At 54.6% G+C, this 17,684-nt stretch overlaps 1 protein-coding gene and 1 long non-coding RNA gene across 2 annotated transcripts in view; one reads left to right on the forward strand and one right to left on the reverse strand.

Moving 5' to 3' along the window:
• Positions 1-9,237, reverse strand: part of ENG (endoglin) — a 29,822-nt gene extending 20,585 nt beyond the window's left edge. The window contains exons 1-2 of the mRNA XM_059925689.1: positions 8,818-9,237; positions 523-665 (exon numbers count right to left, since the gene is read on the reverse strand). Coding sequence (XP_059781672.1) covers positions 523-665; positions 8,818-8,884 — 210 coding nt within the window. The 5' untranslated portion in view covers positions 8,885-9,237. The remainder of the gene's footprint in view (positions 1-522; positions 666-8,817) is intronic.
• Positions 1,354-8,263, forward strand: LOC132367391 (uncharacterized). The gene is made up of 3 exons (XR_009503773.1): positions 1,354-1,742; positions 6,649-6,712; positions 8,036-8,263. It is a non-coding gene; the product is annotated as an uncharacterized LOC132367391 (long non-coding RNA).
• Positions 9,238-17,684: the final 8,447 nt, after the last annotated feature.

The raw sequence follows: 17,684 nt of genomic DNA on the forward strand, positions 1-17,684 counted from the left end.
TTATTATCAAGAGGGACTTAGACAAACTCATGATGGACCTTCTTGGTGTGGGGAGAATGGTCTCCGAGGTGACGTCACCGGCTTCCAGTCTCTGGGGGGCTGCCTGGCCGGGTCACAGATGTTCGATGAGTGACATTCCAGGGAGGGAGATTTGCGCTCAACTGAGGGAAGCACTGTCTCAAGGTCAAAGCTGCCTAGAGCAGAGCCGTGTCACTGAGAAACAGTGAGCTCCCCATCACGGAGGTACATGAATGACAGCTCGCCCGGCTCTTCTCCACTCCACTGCCGGCCAAACACAGCCCTTTCCACCAGGGTCTTGTGTGGGCATCCAGAAGATTGCCCCAGAAATGCCACCCCTTACAGGCCCTGTGAGATGAGATGCCGATGTCACACTCCTGGCAGGGGCCCTGGTGAGGACTCAGTCCACTGTCCCAGGGACAGCCACAAGGAAAGGTTCCCCTCATCTCATCAGCCCTGGGCCATCTGCTGGGTCCCCACCTGACCCTGCCATCAGGCACTCACCTTTAGGAACTCCAAGAAGAGGATGTGGACTTCCAGGGTAGCATTGGGGCTCTGAGCCACGCAGCCCTCAGAAACCTGGCTTGTGATGTATGTCACCTGTGGGTCCACAGGCTGTAGGTCGCAGTAGACTGTTTCTGCAAGACCTGTTGGGAAAGCACAGCCAGAGAGTGGGCCAGTTAAGAGCAACATGGTGACAATTGCTCCCACTTTCCAAATGCCTACTGGGTGCTTGGCACTGGTGAAGGGCTTTATTGCATCTTCAGAGCTACCCTGCAAGGTGGATATCATTATACCCATTCCACAGATGAAGAAACTGAACCTCAGAAATGCAAAGTCTCTTGCCTGAGGTCACAGTGCTAGTAGGTGTCGGGTTGACAGATAAAATGCAAGACACCCAGTTAAATCTGAATAAATAAAAAAATGAATATTTTTTAAAGAATAAGTATATCCCAAACTTTGCGTGGGATATACTTATACTAAAAATTTTTCCACGGTTTATCCGAAATTAAAATTTAAACTGGGCATCCTAAATTTTCATTTGCTACATCTGGCAACCCTAAATGTGTGGCAGGATCCACCTGTGCCCACATCCAAGCCTCTGGGCTGGTCCACTCCAAAGGATCAGGAGACAAAAATTCCCCTCTTATGCCTCAAGGAGGCCGGGAGGAACGGGCCAAGGAGGGTTGAGAGTCTCCTGGCCCCGATGGACAGAGTGAGGCCAGGTTCAGAGGGCAGCTGCCGGCGTAGGCTGCAGAGCCTGCTGCCCGGAAGCGCAGGTCCTGGGGGAAGGGAGTGGAATTTCACCCTGACCCAGCAGAGGAGGAAGAGGAAATGAGGCCCCTACACCTCGTCCTGAGGAATGTGCCGGGGAAGGGGGGGCTCCGGAGGAGGGAAGGAGGACAGAGAAGGGGAGACTGTTTGGAAGTTTGTGTCTCCATCTTGTCGCGCTCACTTCCTGTTTTCTTGGAGATCAAAGATGGGCGCGGAGGGCCTGGCCGCACGTCCAGCCGACGCCAGCTCAGAGGAGGGGGGAGGGAGGCTTCTTCTGAATCCCGGGCCATTGGGCTGTCTTTGGCCTAACCCGGCCTCCTTCCACCGCCTCGTTGGCTCAGGACCCCCAGGGGTCAGAGAAGGACGGCAGACGGCCACCCCAGCCATAGCCACACCACCCGCCGGCAACACCTTGGGAAGGATAAATCCGGGACAAGGACACTTGGCTTGTAAGTCCTCACCCTGGCCCCGTCCTGTGTGCCAGGGACGCCAGAGTGCCTGCATTATAGGGCATTTTCACTAAAAGCAAGGTCCCCGGAGCCAGGCCGACCTGGGTTTGAATCTCAGGCCCAACACTTACTAACTGATGCTGCTTTGGCGAACTATTTCACTTTGGGCTTTGGTTTCCTCGTCAGTAAAAGGACAGTAAGAATAGAACCCACACAACCCACAGAGGTGAGATAGGGTGTATGGCAGTTCTTTTTATCACAGTTCTTTGATTGGCTTCAGCCACGGGAGAAGAAGTGACTGTCCTGGGGGGTGGTGATGTGGTGGGAAAGGGTGGCCTGCAGGTGAGGGGCCTCTGTGAGGGAGGTCACTGATGTCTCAGGCTCAGGTAGACTCAGGGCTGGCTCCATCTGCTGCTGATTCCCCCCACCCCCTTGGGACCCACCAAGCCCCTCAGGCTCTCCCTGTCCCTGATAGTGAAGACAGACTTCTTGGCTGTTACTTAGTCCTCCTGTACAGATGGGGAGACCGAGGCCCGGAGACATGCGATGTGCCAGATTCACAGCACACGTGGCTGACCGGGCCGGGCTCGGACCTACCTCTCCCCACGCGACCCAGGGTCTGGCTTGCAGATTAGTGCAGCGCTTTCCTCCTTCCCTTCGGACTTTCCCTGCCCCCTCCCCAGACTTCCAGGAACCCCACTTCCTCCCCGATTGCTGGGGCCCCCTGGGGCCACCTCCTCCATGCCGTCAGCGCGTCAGCCAGCGGGAGAGGCCACAGGCCTAGCCATTATGTAATGATCAGATAACAGGCCAGGCTGGGAGATCAGATAAGAGGTCCATTTATTTTGGGGCCTTTTCGAGTCCTGGCCGCCCCCACTCCGCAGACGAGAATGGGGAGACAGGAGGGAGTGTGACGCCCAGGGCCTGTCTCCCGGAGCCAGAGGCGGGCCCAGACAGAGCTGAAAACAATCCCCTGGCACCAAGGGAAACTCTGGGGCTCCTGGGACCTGGGTTGGAGGAGGCGCCGCTGGGGCCCTGGGTGACCGGGTGAGTGAGAGACCTACCAACTGGGGAGCCACCTCTCCACCTCTGTCACCTTCCTATCCTCCCCCACCCACAAGCACAGAGCCACCTTGGGGGCTTTCCAAATGGCCACCCCCAGCACCTTGGGTGGCCAAGAGGATGATGGTCAAGCAAAGCCAGCTCTGGAGCTGGATGGTCTGAGTGAAATCCCAGCTCTGCCTCTTAAAAAAGCTGGTCACCTTGGGGCTTCCCTGGTGGCTCAGTGGTTAAGAATCCGCCTGCCAATGCAGGGGACACGGGTTCGAGCCCTGGTCCCGGAAGATCCCACAGCCTGCGGAGCAACTAAGCCCGTGCGCCACAACTGCTGAGCCTGCGCTCTAGAGCCCGCGAGCCACAACTACTGAAGTCCACGCGCCTAGAGCCCGTGCTCCACAACAAGAGAAACCACCACAATGAGAAGCCCTTGCACCACAACGGAGAGTAGCCCCCGCTCGCTGCAACTAGGAAAAAGCCCGCGCGTGGCAACGAAGACCCAACGCAGCCAAAAATAAATAAATAATTAAAAAAAAAAAAAAAAAAGCTGGTCACCTTGAGCAAAAGCCTAACTTCTCTGAGCCTCAGTTTCCCCATTTGCAAAACAGTTTCCATCATGCTTACTGGGCTCCAGGTACTGTTTTGTGGCTTTATGTGGGTTCATTCATTTGATGCTCATAGCAGCCCTACAAGGTAGGTGCAGTTATTATAACCATTCGACACAAGGGGGAACTGAAGATTAGGGAGGTGCAAGAATTTGCCTGAGGGCACGCAGCTGTTAAGTGGCAGGGCCCCTATTGGAACCCAGACAATCCAGCCTTAGCGCCCAGCACCCACTTTGCAGGCTATGTAACAGCTGCATGAGGTAACCCATGTACAGAGCCTGGTACCCAGTAAGTGTTCTGGACACAGTAGCTGTGATTATTTCATGAAAGCAGGGCCAATCCTCTTTGACAAGGATATTTTCTGCTTTTCCTCTTCTTCAGCTACCCAGCCACCCTTTGCTCCTTTCAGGGATCAGTCGTGGCCTCAGAGATTTCCCTGTGTCCAGCCCAACCACTGCCCCTGGGCCTGGCCACCAGTGAGACCTCAACACTCTTTTCCATAGTCTGTCTCCGGCTGCCCGATGTCTGCAGGCTAAGGCCATACTCCATAACCTGGAGTGGAGTTAAATAAGTGCGGGGATCTGATAGATGCTGAAGGTTCAGATCCTGATTCTGCTACCTGCCAGCTTCCTTTCCATGCCTCAGTGCTATTATCTGTAAAATGGGGATGGTGATAATCAAAATACCTTCCTCAACGAATTGGTGAGAATATTGGTAAATTGACACATGCACAGGGCCAAGCAGGGTCCTGATGTGTGAGGAGCTGGCAACCGCCATCACGGTTATTTATGTCCAGCAGTGGGGAGAAGTGAACTTTTCCTTCAAACACACCTTGCTCCTTGCCCTTGCCATGCCCTTTCCCAGACTAATAGTCTTCCTTTTTTTTTTTTTTATTTTTTTTTATTTTTATTTTTATTTTTTTTTTATTTTTTTATTTTTTTTAATAGTCTTCCTTTATTTGACCACTTCTCTTCAATTCCTATTCATCCTTTAAAACCCTGTTGTGAAAATCTTCTCATCAGAACCCATCCAGGGACTTCCCTGGTGGTCCAGCGGTTAAGACTTCGCCTTCCAATGCAGGTGGTGCGCATTCGATCCCTGGTCGGGGAGCTAAGATCCCACATGCCTCGTGGCCAAAAAACCAAAACGTAAAACAGAAGCAATATTGTAACAAATTCAATAAAGACTTTAAAAAAGGTCCACATGAAAAAAATCTTAAAAAACAAAAGAACCCATCCAGTTGTGCTCTAGGTGGGAGGGCCACTGCAGGTGTAGGAAAGAAACCTAATGCGTGGGGTGAGAGGAGCTGGCAACAGAGAGAGCCTCAACGTCTTCCCTAAGGCACTGCGGTGTATGGTTAGGTCCAGGGCCCGAGCCCCAGCTGCTCATTTCTGAGCTGTGTTACTCGGGCAAATTCCTCCACCTGTCAGTGCCCCAGTCTTCTCAGCTTTAAAATGGGGGTAACAGGAGTGTCAGTTTCATTGGGCTGTTGTGAAGGTTAAGTCTGATGGTACACAAAACAAGCCTAGAGCAGTGTCTGGCATTCACCCCCACCCCGTCACAGGTATTGAGGTCAGCTCAGCCTTGGATGAGGGTCGTGTTCAGACTCCAGGGCTGAGGGTCGTGTTCAGCCTCCAGGGCTGAGGGTCGTGTTCAGCCTCCAGGGCTGAGGGTCGTGTTCAGCCTCCAGGGCTGAGGGTCGTGTTCAGCCTCCAGGGCTGAGGCCCCAAAGCTGGAGCTAGAAGGGGGAGGTTGCTCCGGAGCCAGGGCAATCAGCGCTCCAAGCCTTCCACACCCACCCAGGCCACCAAAGAGGCAGAGAAAAGAACCTGGGTTGAAGAAAAGAAGCCTGGACCTGTCACTTGTCCCGAGGCTTGATTTCTTCGTCTGTAACCTGGGTATAGAGACAAAGGGCTGCCTGATGCACTGGGGACACAGAAGAGGTGGTCCCTCCCTCTTGCCCAGATCCCTCGTCAGGTCCTCAAGCAAATAAATAGACCAGGCCTGTCCTCAGAGGGCCCATCACTGACCCATCTGTGCGCATGAGAGAGACATCAGTTCTTTCTCTCCCTCTGGGTCTTAGTGTCACCGTCTGTCTGGCTGAAGTGAGAACCTTAATGGTCATGCCCCCACCGTCCCCAGGGACCCACTGTCTCCTGGTTCACACGGCTCCCTTTCCTCCGGACAAATGGGAAGCTGCCCCAGTGCAGGCTCTAAGAGATGGATATTTGTGTTCTGTGTCCTGCATCCCTAGCAGGACATGTCCTGCCCCGTCTCCAGGGAGTCCCAGACCCTCACACATGTGGCCAGCAGTACAGGGGACTCCAAGTCTCACCTCTACCCCATCCTCCAGCGAACGCTCATCCACACTTAGGAGACACTCTTTGATCCCAGCCACCCAACATGGGCCACGATCCCCTGCACCTCCACTTCTGGGACTCTATCCAAGTGAAATACTCCAAAATACAGGAAAAGATGCATGTACCAAAAACGTGCATGGAAGTGATATTTATAACTGGCCCCAAAGGGGAAACCACCTAAGTATTCAACAATAAAGAATTCATTAGGCAAACGATGAGATGGCACGTTTGAGGCAGAGACTATTCTAGAACCACAATGGGATGGTTATGGAGTCCACGTGACAACACAGAAAACTTCTGGGACATAAGAAGGGTACACAAGATTTCCAAATTTGATCCACCTGCATTAAAATTACCTTAAAAAGCTAGACAAAAACTAGTAAGCAATCCACCAGCATGCTCACAGTACCCATACTAATAAAGGAGTCGGGGAGGTCATTTTTTCCCCTCTTTTCTGTTTCCTTTGAGGAGTGGACTAAAGCGAATATATGGCTAAATCGCTTTTTAAAAATCTCTACATATTTGTTCTTAAAAAAATTCATGTAAATCAACTATACTTCAATTAAAAAAAAAATTCCAACATGACAAAAATGTGTGTCTTAGAAAATGAAAATCCTCTAGAGGAACCCAGTGCTAAAGAAGAGTGACATGGGGATTTTCTTTGTGCATATTGTGTGTTATTACTATTTTATTCTTACAGAAATGGAGTCATTGATGTTTGGACACCGGACAATGTGTCCCAGACATACGTCCACAGCAATGTAGATCTGTAGCTAGTTTTTTCTTGGTAACGGCTGTGTAGGGTTCCACTGCATAGTCAACCACTTCATAGGGCCCAGGCTGGCAGACACTGGGTGGTTTCCAGTTGTGCGGTTTTTGTTACAGGTACCTACGGACCACACATCTTTACAGAGTTGGTCAAGTAACTCCACGGGGTTGACTTCTGAAGGTAAGTCTGTTACACGAGTTATGGTTTTGAAAGATTCTGCCAAGCTGTGTTCCCAGAAGGCTGGACTCGTTTGGGACATGTTTTCATCCCATTTTGACCCCCCCCCCCCCAGCTTGAATGAGGATGCCTCGGTCACTAGCACTCCCACCCCCTCCCCTGGCGTGGAGATCTGGCTTCCACAACCTGGCCCTGGTCCTCATCTGCCCTCCATGGGCCTCAGTTTCCCAGACTGAAGATGAGCTGGGCTGGATGCTTTGGCATGCCCTTGAGCCCTATGATCACTGGGTGCTAGTACCTGCTCACAGAAGCAGATTGATACATTTTCAGGAGTTTTTCCAGTTGGCTCTTAAACACAGCCATTATTAAAAATTAAATTTTATAAGCTTACAATTAAATAAATTATATATATTTAAAAGTTAATAAATATCAAAACTCATTACTCCCTAATTATTTTATTCCCTTTTGTATTATCTGTGCTCTTGAGGTTATCTACGTCTGTAATATCTGTGTGGTGGAAATAGTAGATAAAGGTTTATTACTGTGCACCCGCCCCAACTCTGAGTCTGCTGAGTTGATAGCTTGAAATCAGCCCTGTGGGAACATTTACACCATGGATATTGACAAACGTTACCCCACCCCACCCCCCACTCGGCTGTTCATTATTCGCCAGCACACCAGTGCCTTCGATCCTATAAAACCAGGCCCTAAAGAGCTTCGAGGATCTTTCTCTGATGACCTAGAGGAAGAGAGTGTTATCAAGCTAGAATGTGGGGGGAGGTGGGAGAAAGGCAGGGTGGCCTGGGGGCCTATCGTGGAGCTCAGGTAGGGCTTCTGTCTGAGCTGTGTGAACTTAGCGGGTCACAGCCTCCACTTCCCCTCCTGTAAAATGGGGCAATAAAGGGCGCAGTCTTGCAGGGTGACTAGGAGCTGTATCAAGAGGGGTCGCCGTATCACCCGTGGTCAGGAGCAAGCGCTCAAGGGAGGCCCAGGCCTGGGGCAAATCCCTGCTGGGTCACTTAATGTCTGAGACTCATTCCTGTCTATCAGTGAGGCAGTGGTAAGAGCTTTAGAGATCAAGGGTTAGGGACTTGCAAATGCTGCGGGTTAGGGTAGGGTGGGGAGGGGGTGGCCGCTGTTCCCATGCTCACCCCCCACCCCCGATCCTTTAAGGAGGTCCTGGATGTGCCAGAGGTGAAGGGGTGTCCACAGGGCTGTCCTGGGGCTCTAGGCAGATGAGGGGCAGGGCACAGTGAGGCCCACAGTGAGTGGGACGAGGGGCTGGGAGTCCCTGGCTCCTCACTGCCCCTCATCTGCTCATTTCAGAAGACAGCAGAGGCCAAGACCACCTGGAGAAGCCCCCAGGCTGAGGAGCCTCCGCAGGACACCTAGTCTGGGCCCGTGCCCGCATCTTGTACTCTTTTTGAGGAGTAGAGAATTGGGTAGAAGCAGAGAGAGCGCCGCGTCCGAAGGGTTACGGGAGCCATTCACAGATCCCGGGGTAGGTGAGGGTAGAGGAATTTAAAACTAATCCTAAAACAACAACAACACAGAAACAACCAGCCTGCCTCTCTCTATAAGCATTGCCTCACCACCGACTTTCCCAACAGCCCCGAGGGGAGTTCTCCTACCATCCCCACTCGGCTCAGAGGCCGAGATCACACTGCGAGGAAATAATGACATGAGATTTGAACCCAGAGCCCACGATCTGACTGTGAGGCCGCACACCCTCCCATCCCACACGTTCCTCAGATGAGAAACTTAAGGCCCAGAGAGGGCAGGAGAGTCTCCAGGGGCTGCACAGCACTCTGGGACCTGGGCTTCTTGGGGAGAAACTGGACGTAGCTGGGAGGGCAGAAGCCAGAGTAGCCAGAGTTAAGGTAAATAACTCATCCCTGTTTGCCTGAGACTTTTAGGGCTGAAAGATCTTCGTCCTGCCAAACCGGGATGGTTGGTCACCCCGTGGCATCTGTCTTGGGCTGTCCAAACATCCCAGGACAGCTCCACTGGACGTGAGCTCGGGACACACGGAGGAGGCCCGGAACACTTGGGGCCTGGTCTGTGCCCTGGGGGCCGAGTCTCCCCACCCTGGGTCCCTGGACACCTACTTGTGGGACCGAGGCTGCAGACAGCCAGCAGCAGGGCGACGGCCTGGGGGAACGTGCCGCGGTCCATGCTGTCCACCCGGGGATCTGTGCGCTGGGCCTTAGCCGGTGTCCAGGGGCAGGGCTGCAGGCGGGCGCCGGGGCCGGCGTGGGCTCTCGCGGGGACCCAAGGGGAGCAGGCAGCTGGAGCGACGGCGTCCCTTCTCCAGCCTTCTGAGGTGGCGGCCGAGGGGTCAGGAGAAGTGGGCACGGGGGCGCGGGGCCAGGCCGGGGGTCGTTGACCAAGGGCTGAGCGGGAAGGGGCTGCGGGGCTCCTGTGGACGGCGGCGGCAGTCACGGCCTGTGGATGCGGATGGAGGCTGGGGTCTGAGCGTCAGCAGTGCGGAGCTCCCGGCTCATCTAGCCTGGCTCGGGGAGGCAGGAAATGCGCTTCCTTAGACAAGGGGCCGGGCCAGGCGGCCTGCCAGGCGGGGAGAGGAAGTGCCACGGGCTTTGTCGCTGGGTGGGGGGCCCTGGGGCGTGTGGGAGGCAGTGGGGTGGGAGGACCCAGGCTCCAGGCTCGTCTCCCCACACACCCCACCCTCCCATCCCACCCTCTCCAGCGCTGGCTGGTGGGGTGCATCTGGCAGCCCCCAGGGGGCAGATGAAAAGAATCACCCCAACAGCCCACCAAGGGGAACTTTCAGGGGCCAGGCCTGGCCAAGGTGCTTCATGTGGAACTCGGCTCCATGTACTCACTGTTCCCATTTTGCAGATGAGCAGACAGAGGCCTGCTGAGATGAGATTATTGGCCCAAGAAGATGGTGGAGCTGGAATTTGAACAGGTCTCATCAGGCACCAAAGGTGGCTTACATAAGTGTGACACCCGGCTGGCAGGGAACCTGAGGCCCAGGATAAGGGAGGAACACTCCAAAAGTGGCACAGCATGGCAGCTGGGGCTGAGGTCTCAGGGCCCAGAGAGGACAGGGGGCAGGCAGAGGGCCACTTTCTGTCTGTCCCCTCCATGGTTGGAAAATCCTTCAGGGACAAATGACAGCCCTAAATGAAAGCATGTGTGTATGGGGAGGGGTGGGACACACTTTAATGGCTTTTTTTTTTTTGTCTGTGTTGGGTCTTTATTGTGGTGCGTGGGCTTCTCATTGCGGTGGCTTCTCCTGTTGTGGAGCACGGGCTCTAGGAGCGCAGCTTCAGTAGTTGTGGCACACAGGCTCAGTAGTCGTGGCTCACGGGCTTTAGAGCGCAGGCTCAGTAGTTGTGGTGCACGGGCTTAGTTGCTCCACAGCATATGGGATCTTCCCGGACCAGGGCTTGAACCCGTGTCCCCTGCATTTGGCAGGCGGATTCTTAAACACCGTGCCACCAGGGAAGTCCCTTTAATGGCGTTTCTGACGTTCAGGACCCTGCCGTGCTTGCTCTGAGCTGTGAGATCTCGAGCCAGTGCCCTCCACCCTCAGTCATCCTATTTGTAAAGTGGGCATGATGATGCCTTCCTCACCAGGCTGTTGTGAGGTTTCCATGGGTCGGGGCACTGCAGCACAGAGCCCTGGGCCTGGCACTCAGGAAGCGCTCACCTGAGCTCAGTGCTCCCTGAGCCTGGGAGACAATCCCAGAACTGTCCCTTGTTCGTTTTGCAAACAGTAAGAGCCAACTACATGCTTACCATGGTGCTGGTCACGAGTAGCACTTTAGGGTCAGGCCCAAGGAAGCTCAGAGGAGGAAGCATGAGCTGCCTGGAGGAGGTGGCATTTAGGCCTGGCCTGTGGAGGTCTGGGCAAGTTGGGGGTGGGGAGAGAAAAAGGGGTGAGGAGGGCATGTTGGGCTGGGGACCAGCCTGAGCAAAGGCATAGAGGCAAGAAGTGGCCTGACCACCATGGGACAAGCAGGGGTGTGGTGGTGACGGGAAGCCTGGAGGCGCAGACTCTGGCCCTGCTCTGGGAGGGGGACCTTGAATGCCAGGCCTTTCTCCTGAAGGCCATGGGGAGTCATGAAGGGTTCTGGAGCAGAGGGTGCCGGCAGAGCAGGCTTTGAGAAGACAAATCGTGGCGTGTGCTGGCGGGACCCACAGCGGGGATGGAGCCAGGGCTTTTTCTCTTTATACTGTCCTGGTCACAGATGGAGAAATTGAAGCCCAGGGAAGGAGGAGAAGGTGGGAGCGCTGGCTGTCTCTGAAGGGAGCAGAGGGCAGAGCCGGAGTGTGTGTGTGTCTGCAGGAGCTGACCCCCGGGTGAAGGGCGGGTGTGGCTCCTTGGGTGGGGAACGGAGTTGGGGTGGCGGGGGGGAAGGTTCGCTTGCCCAGCCCTGCGGCTGGCTGCGTGGCCAATTCCCGGCCAGACCTGAGTGTGGGCTCACAGGAGACCCATCTCGGGCCAGCAGGCCAGGAAGGCCGTGACAGGGAGGACGGGGCCACCCCAAAGCGTCAGCCCGAGAGTGGCAGCTCCTCTGTCTTTTCCTGCAGCCACGGAGATGGGGAGGTGGGCGCCACGAGGCAAAGGGTGGCTTCAGTGGGGGAAGGTTGGGTGAGGTTTCCCAGGCCCCTCTACCAGCGTCTGTGCCCCAGGGACAGTTAGTTAATCCAGTTCCCTGGGGCTGAACTCTCCTTCTGCCCCGCCCTAGGCGTTCACCTTATCAGCTCTGAATCCTCACAGCCACCCCTAAGTCACACCATTGACAGAGGAGGAGCCCAAGGCCTCCTGAGGTTTGGGAGACCCCCAGCTGGAGACCCCAGGACTGCCTGGCTCCAAGCTCAGCTCCTTCCCTGCTGCTCCCGTCTGAGCTGAATCTGGAGAGGACAGATGTCACCGGGTGAGGGGGATTGTGGTCCAGAATGGGCGTCGGGGCATCTGAGGCCGTAACATGGACCCCATAGGAGGCCCTTCTCAAACCTCCCTCCCTCCCACCTTCATGCTGCACAATCCAACCCCTCCCACGTTGTAAACAAGATCCACCGGGTTTCTCTTGAAAGCAGGAGAGGCTGCAGGTGGACACAGGAAGAACTTGCAGCAAACTTCCAGGGAAAGAAAAATCTATAGGCAGCACAGGAGGGCCTGGAGCCCTGACCCCAGAGACCTGGTGGAGGAAGGAAGAGATTGGGACCCCCTGGGGTGGAGAGGCGGTCACCCCGAAGCTCCCACAGCACCGCGGGCCTCCCCCACCCCCGCTTGTGTGTCGTGCTATGTAGGTCTCTCCACTCGACTAGAAGCCCCTCGAGGGCAGGGGCTTTTGATGCCTCTGCACCACTGTGTCCCCAGCACAGAGCCAGGACTCTTTGGCCCTTGAAATCATCAAGTGCCCTGGAAGGTAAGGCAGGGGCTGGGGCCATGGAGGCATAGGGAAACTGAGGCACAGAGAGGTAAGCCTCGCTCCTGTTCCCCAGTGGAAGATGCCAGTCCGGGACTGGGCTGCCTGTCCCCAGGAAGCTGCACGGTCACACTGTCTCACGGGCGGGGACAGACCTTGAGTTAGCGGTCTCCTGTTTGCCCCCCGGATGCATGCTCCGTCCCAGTGGACACATCTACCTCCTCTCAGCCCTGCACAGTTCAGAGAGGGGAAGGAGGAGGAGGAGTTGTTCCTCTGGTGCCTTCCCTGCAGGGTCACTGCAAATTGGTGGCCTCCCTGCACTGAAGGCCACAGCCCTGACCTGGCCCTCTCCACAAAGCCCTTCAGGCCAAGGATGGTCATGGCCCACGGCCGCTGCCAGCCCCGGGCTCTGCACGGTCCCCTGTGGTTCCCCTCCACCCTGCCCACACCTGTGTCAACAGACCCTTCATTAAACTCTTCTCAAATTATCCCACTGGAGCGTGCCATCTGTTTCCTGCTGGGGCTCTGACTGATACAGACATTTTCGGGTGCCGCCTGCCTATCCACACGCCAAAGAGATGTGGCCAGTAGCCAGACGTCTGTGCCTGGGCCCCACCGTGGGCAGGTACACGAACTCCACTCTTTCCTCCCCCTGGCTGGCCGGGAAGGCCAGGGCTGCAGGAAGGGATGGAGCACGTGTACCCTGGCCACTGGCCACTGGAGGAATTTTAGGCGGCCCCCAGGGATCCCCCCACCAGGCGGCAGTCCGTCTCCAGCACCGGCCTGGAGCCAGGGGCTGTCAAAAAAGAGCAGGGCCAGACCCACATGGGCAAGGGAAAAAGTGGGTACAGGGGAAAGAGGGCACTGGCCTGGGAGTCAGGGTATCCAGGCTCTGCCCTTGTGGCTTCAGGCAAGACTTTAACATATTCTGGGTCTCAGTTTCTTCCTCTGCGCAGTGGGAGGCCAGCCTGCTGGCCTGGGGGAGCTCAAAGCCCAGGAGAACAATCAGAATCACTGCACCACTCACACACTTGCCCTGTGCCAAGTGCCACCTCACAGCCACTATAACGGGCTGAGACCGTCATGTCCCCATTTTACAATAGAGGAACCTGAGGCTCAGGTGTGCAGGACAACAGGGCTGAGGAGAAGCAGAGGATAATTCAAATCTGGGCCTGTCTTTCCTCCCTTGGCTTCCAGAACATTCCGTCCTGGTTTTCCTCCCACCTCCCTGGTCGCCTTATCTGTCTCTTCACTGGTTCCTCCCCATCCTCCCATGCTTGGACCCTGGGTCTCTTCCCTTCTCTGTTTACCCTCACTTCCAAGTCAGGTTTTCTCAAATCTTTGTGACCATGACATCATGTCCCAGCACAAACCCTGGGATTCAGGCTCAAATAATTAAAACAAACATTTTGTGAACCTATGTATAGGTATATATACCCTTATGAGGTACATCCACCCTGTTCCATTTTCTTTCAAATATTGATCACTAGCCACCCTATTGATTTCATTGCCCACCCATGGGTCTTGGCCACAGAATATAATGCCCTAGATGATCGCTACTCAAAGTGTAGTCTTTTTTTTTTTTTTTTTTTCTTTTTTTGGCCACGCCATGTGGCATGCGGGATCTTAGTTCCCTGGCCAGGGATCGAACCCGCGCCCCCTGCAGTGGAAGTGCAGAGTCTTAACCACTGGACAGCCAGGAGTCTTAGTATCTCCTGGGAGCTTCTCTCAGGCCCTGCCCCAGACCTGCTGAGTCAGAACCTGCCTTTCATCAGTATCCTTAGGGCATTCACGTGCACATTAAAGTTTGAGAAGGACTGTTCTGGGTGCCCTTATCCAGACAAATAGTTTTGTTTATTTATTTGTTTGTTTTAAATAAATTTATTTATTTATTTATTTATTTTTGTCTGTGTTGGGTCTTGCTGCGCGCAGGCTTTCTCTAGTTGCGGCGAGCTGGGGCTACTCTTCATTGCGGTGCACGGGCTTCTTATTGCGGTGGCTTCTCTTGTTGCAGAGAACAGGCTCTAGGCGTGCAGTCTTCAGTAGCTGTGGCATGCAGGCTCAGTAGTTGTGGCGCATGGGTTTGTTGCTCTGCAGCATGTGGGATCTTCCCGGACCAGGGCTCGAACCTGTGTCCCCTGCATAGGCAGGCGGATTCTTAACCACTGCGCCACCAGGGAAGCCCAGACAAATAGCTTTAAATACCATCCATATACTGGTGGCTCCCAGCTTTGTGTCTCTAGCCAGAACTCTCCCCCAGGCTCCAGGCCCTTAATAAGCAACTCAGACTTCACACATCCAAAACTGGGCTCTATTCGTCCTCTGCCAACTGTTCCTGCCTCAGTCTCCCCATCTCAGACCATGACAGCTCCCTCCTCTCGTTGCTCAAGACTTAAGGGTGACCTTGACTCTTTCTGTTATGCCCCTCATCCAACCTATAAGTAAATCTTGTTGTTTCCTCCCCCCAAATTCCCATTGTTTGTGGGGTTCCCACCACCCTACAGCTGCCGCTCTGGTCACCACCAGCACCTCTGGGAATATAGCAGTCACTGCCTCAGTGGGCTTTCTTGCTTCCACCTTTGCTCCCAGCCCATTCTGTACACCGTAAAGGGAATCCGTTAAAACCAAGTCAAGTTCCATCCCTCCTCTGCTCAGTGCCCTCTGCAGGCAACCATGTCACTCAGTGTAAACGGCAGAGCCCCTTAAATGGCCCTGGAGGTTCCCCACCCCTGTCCCCTCTTGGACCTCTGCTCTTCCCCAACTCGCTCAATCCACTGCAGCTGGCCTCCTTGCTGTTCCTTGAACGTACCAAGCACATGCCCACCTCAGGGCCTTTGCACTTGCTGTTCCCGCTCCCTGAAACACTGTCCCCCTAGATAACCACAGGTCTTGCTCCTCATCCTTTAAGTTGCAGATCAAATGTCGCATGGGCAGTGAGGGCTTCCCACCGCATTGTAAATAGCCCTCTCCCCAAGCCAGCAATTGGACCTCGGGTGCATGTCCCCATCTGACATACTATATACTGTTTATTCTGTCTGTCTCCCTCTTTACAACAGAAGTTCCATGAGGGCAAGGGCCTTGCTTTGTTTGCTGCTGAATCCCCATCGCTTAGCATAGTGCCTGGCCCACGACAGGCATTCAGTAAGTGCTCATGCAATGAATGAATGAACTTAACCACTGGGCTACACAGCCTGGGGTCTCATAGGTTGTGATTCTGAGTCTCCAGGGTGTGGGTGTTGGGGGCATTCTGAGCCCAGGGACAAGGTCTCTGCAGAGGGCAAATGACTCCCCAAGGGTACAGGGAGGTGACCAGGGTCAGTGGTCCTGCCAGACTCTATTCTAGAAGAGGGAAATCCCTCAAAGTCTCCCTCTCTTTCCCCGAGGAAAGGTCCTGGTACCTGCCGCCTCCTGGGTGATGTTGACCTTCTTGACAAAACCCGACGATGCCCAAGGTCTAGAGAACCCGTGAAGATGACCTTGGAGGCAGAAGGATTCCACTGGGCCAGGATACTAGAACCTCTGAGTTGTAGGGACTCTGAGTTCATAGGAAGGGAAACTGAGGCCCAAGAAGGGGAGAGACTGTCCAGCACCCCATGAACCACAGTGGGCAACAGAAGCAGGAGACCCTGCACCAGAACCCCAGGATGGGGGCAGAAGCAGGAGAGGCAGGCGAGGGTCTAGTCCTGTGCCCCTGCCTCGCTGTGTGACCCGGGACAAGCCACACAACCTCTCTGGGTCTGCTTGCCAGAGAGGAAGCCCTGTGCTCGCCTGCTGCGCATGTCCAGTAGGGCTCTGCAACCCCCTCCAAAGCCCCCCCACTGTGGAGCCGCCAGGCCTTCCTGTTTACTCGAGGCCCCTCTCGCGGCTGGGAGGCGACAGCCTTGGCCTCCTCTGCTCCCCGCTTCCGCTTCCTTCCTCTCCCACTTCAGCGCCTCCGGCCAGGCCCTCAGGAGCCCCGAGGCCAAGACTTAGGGGCTCAGTAAACGGGAGGCATCTGAGGACACCTCCCTACCTGGGATCCCACCCTGTCCGAGACCCTGAAGTTACAGAGGCACTGTATCAGTCCTCTGAATGGTTAGAATGTTCCAACATCCTGGGACAAACCTGGAGTGTCCCCAGAGACCTCAAGAGTGTGACAGCTTTTGCTGTCTCAGATCCAATGCCATGCCGCCCTCTCAGCTCACCACTAGGGGCTGAGCACACGCTGACCCTAGAGATGCCCCCTCCTCCCACGCCCTCCCTGGGCTCTCGCCTCCACAGAGCAGCTTCTCTCTGAGCTCCTCAAAGTGTGGGCCTCGGACCAGCAGCTGGGGCCTCCCTCCCAAACCAGACTTGCTGAATCAGAATCAGCTTTTTAATAAGACCCCAGGGAGATGCGTGTGCAGGTTAAAGCTGGAAGCGCTGCAGATCTGACGATCCTGCCTGTTTTAAAAACCCTTCCTGAGCCTCACCTATTAGGTATCCTGCCCCAAAGGCTTCACTTGCATCTACGAAGCCTCTACAACTAACTTCCAGTTTACAATAAATTCAGGGGACGGGGGAGCTAGTTAAACACCACCACGAAGAAGCAACAGACAAATCTGGAAGGAACAATTTTCTGCAGGACAGCTGATCCCATCACAGGCCAATGTCAAAGAGTAGGAAGGGCATTCTAGGTTAACAGAGGTTTAGTGGACATCACAACCAAATGCAGCATGTGGTCCTGGATAGAATCCCGGTTTGACCAAAGATACATTTTGGGGACAATTGGGGAAAATTGCATGTGGTCTGATTATTACCTATCACAATGTTACTGTTAACTTAGTGTTCTTGGACCTCTGAGTTGTGGTTATATAGGAAAGTGTCCTTATTTATTGGAGAGTCATGCTGAAGTCAGACTTCAGTGGTGAAATTTTCTCTTATCTGTAATTTACTTTAAAATAGCTTGGCGAAAGTAAAACAATGAAGTATGGAAAAATGTTCCCAATTACTAAATCTTGGTGATAGGTATATGGGTGTTCATTATATTATTTCCTCCAATTTTCACTTTGTTTGAAATTTTTCATTAAAAAACAAAGCTCTTTCTGAGCTTCCCATTGCTCTTAAGGGAAAGACTTGATACTTGAGTCAGCATTCAAGGCCCTGAGAGCCCCGCTGCCCACCACCCACCAGGCTTGGCTCTTGCTACTGCCCTGCCTCTAGCCTGCACTCCTGTCCCTCTAAGGCCTCAGCCCTCCCCACAACTGGTCCTCTCCACCTCTGAGGCTCCGCAGAGCTGTTCCCTCCGCCCTTCCATGCCCTCTGTCTCATGGTGAAGCAAACTCCTCTGTACCCTCAAGGCCCCACTCCAGAGTTCCAGTTCAAGGAAACTCCCGCTACCAGGGGCCCCTCTGAGCTCTGTGCACTGAGCTGCCCAGAGCTGGTCTGGGCTGAGTAGGTGGGATGGAATTTTGTGAATACGGCTGCCCTCATTCTGGGAGCCACAGCACAGCAGGCTGGGGGCTCGCGACCCCATCTTTTGCCAGCATAGCCGTTGCTCCAGAAACGTGAACTAGGGAAACCCTCAAAGGGAGGCTCGCGGTGGCAAGGATGGG

Source organism: Balaenoptera ricei, chromosome 6 (genome assembly GCF_028023285.1).
Source record: "Balaenoptera ricei isolate mBalRic1 chromosome 6, mBalRic1.hap2, whole genome shotgun sequence".
Classification (NCBI taxonomy): Eukaryota; Metazoa; Chordata; class Mammalia; order Artiodactyla; family Balaenopteridae; genus Balaenoptera; species Balaenoptera ricei.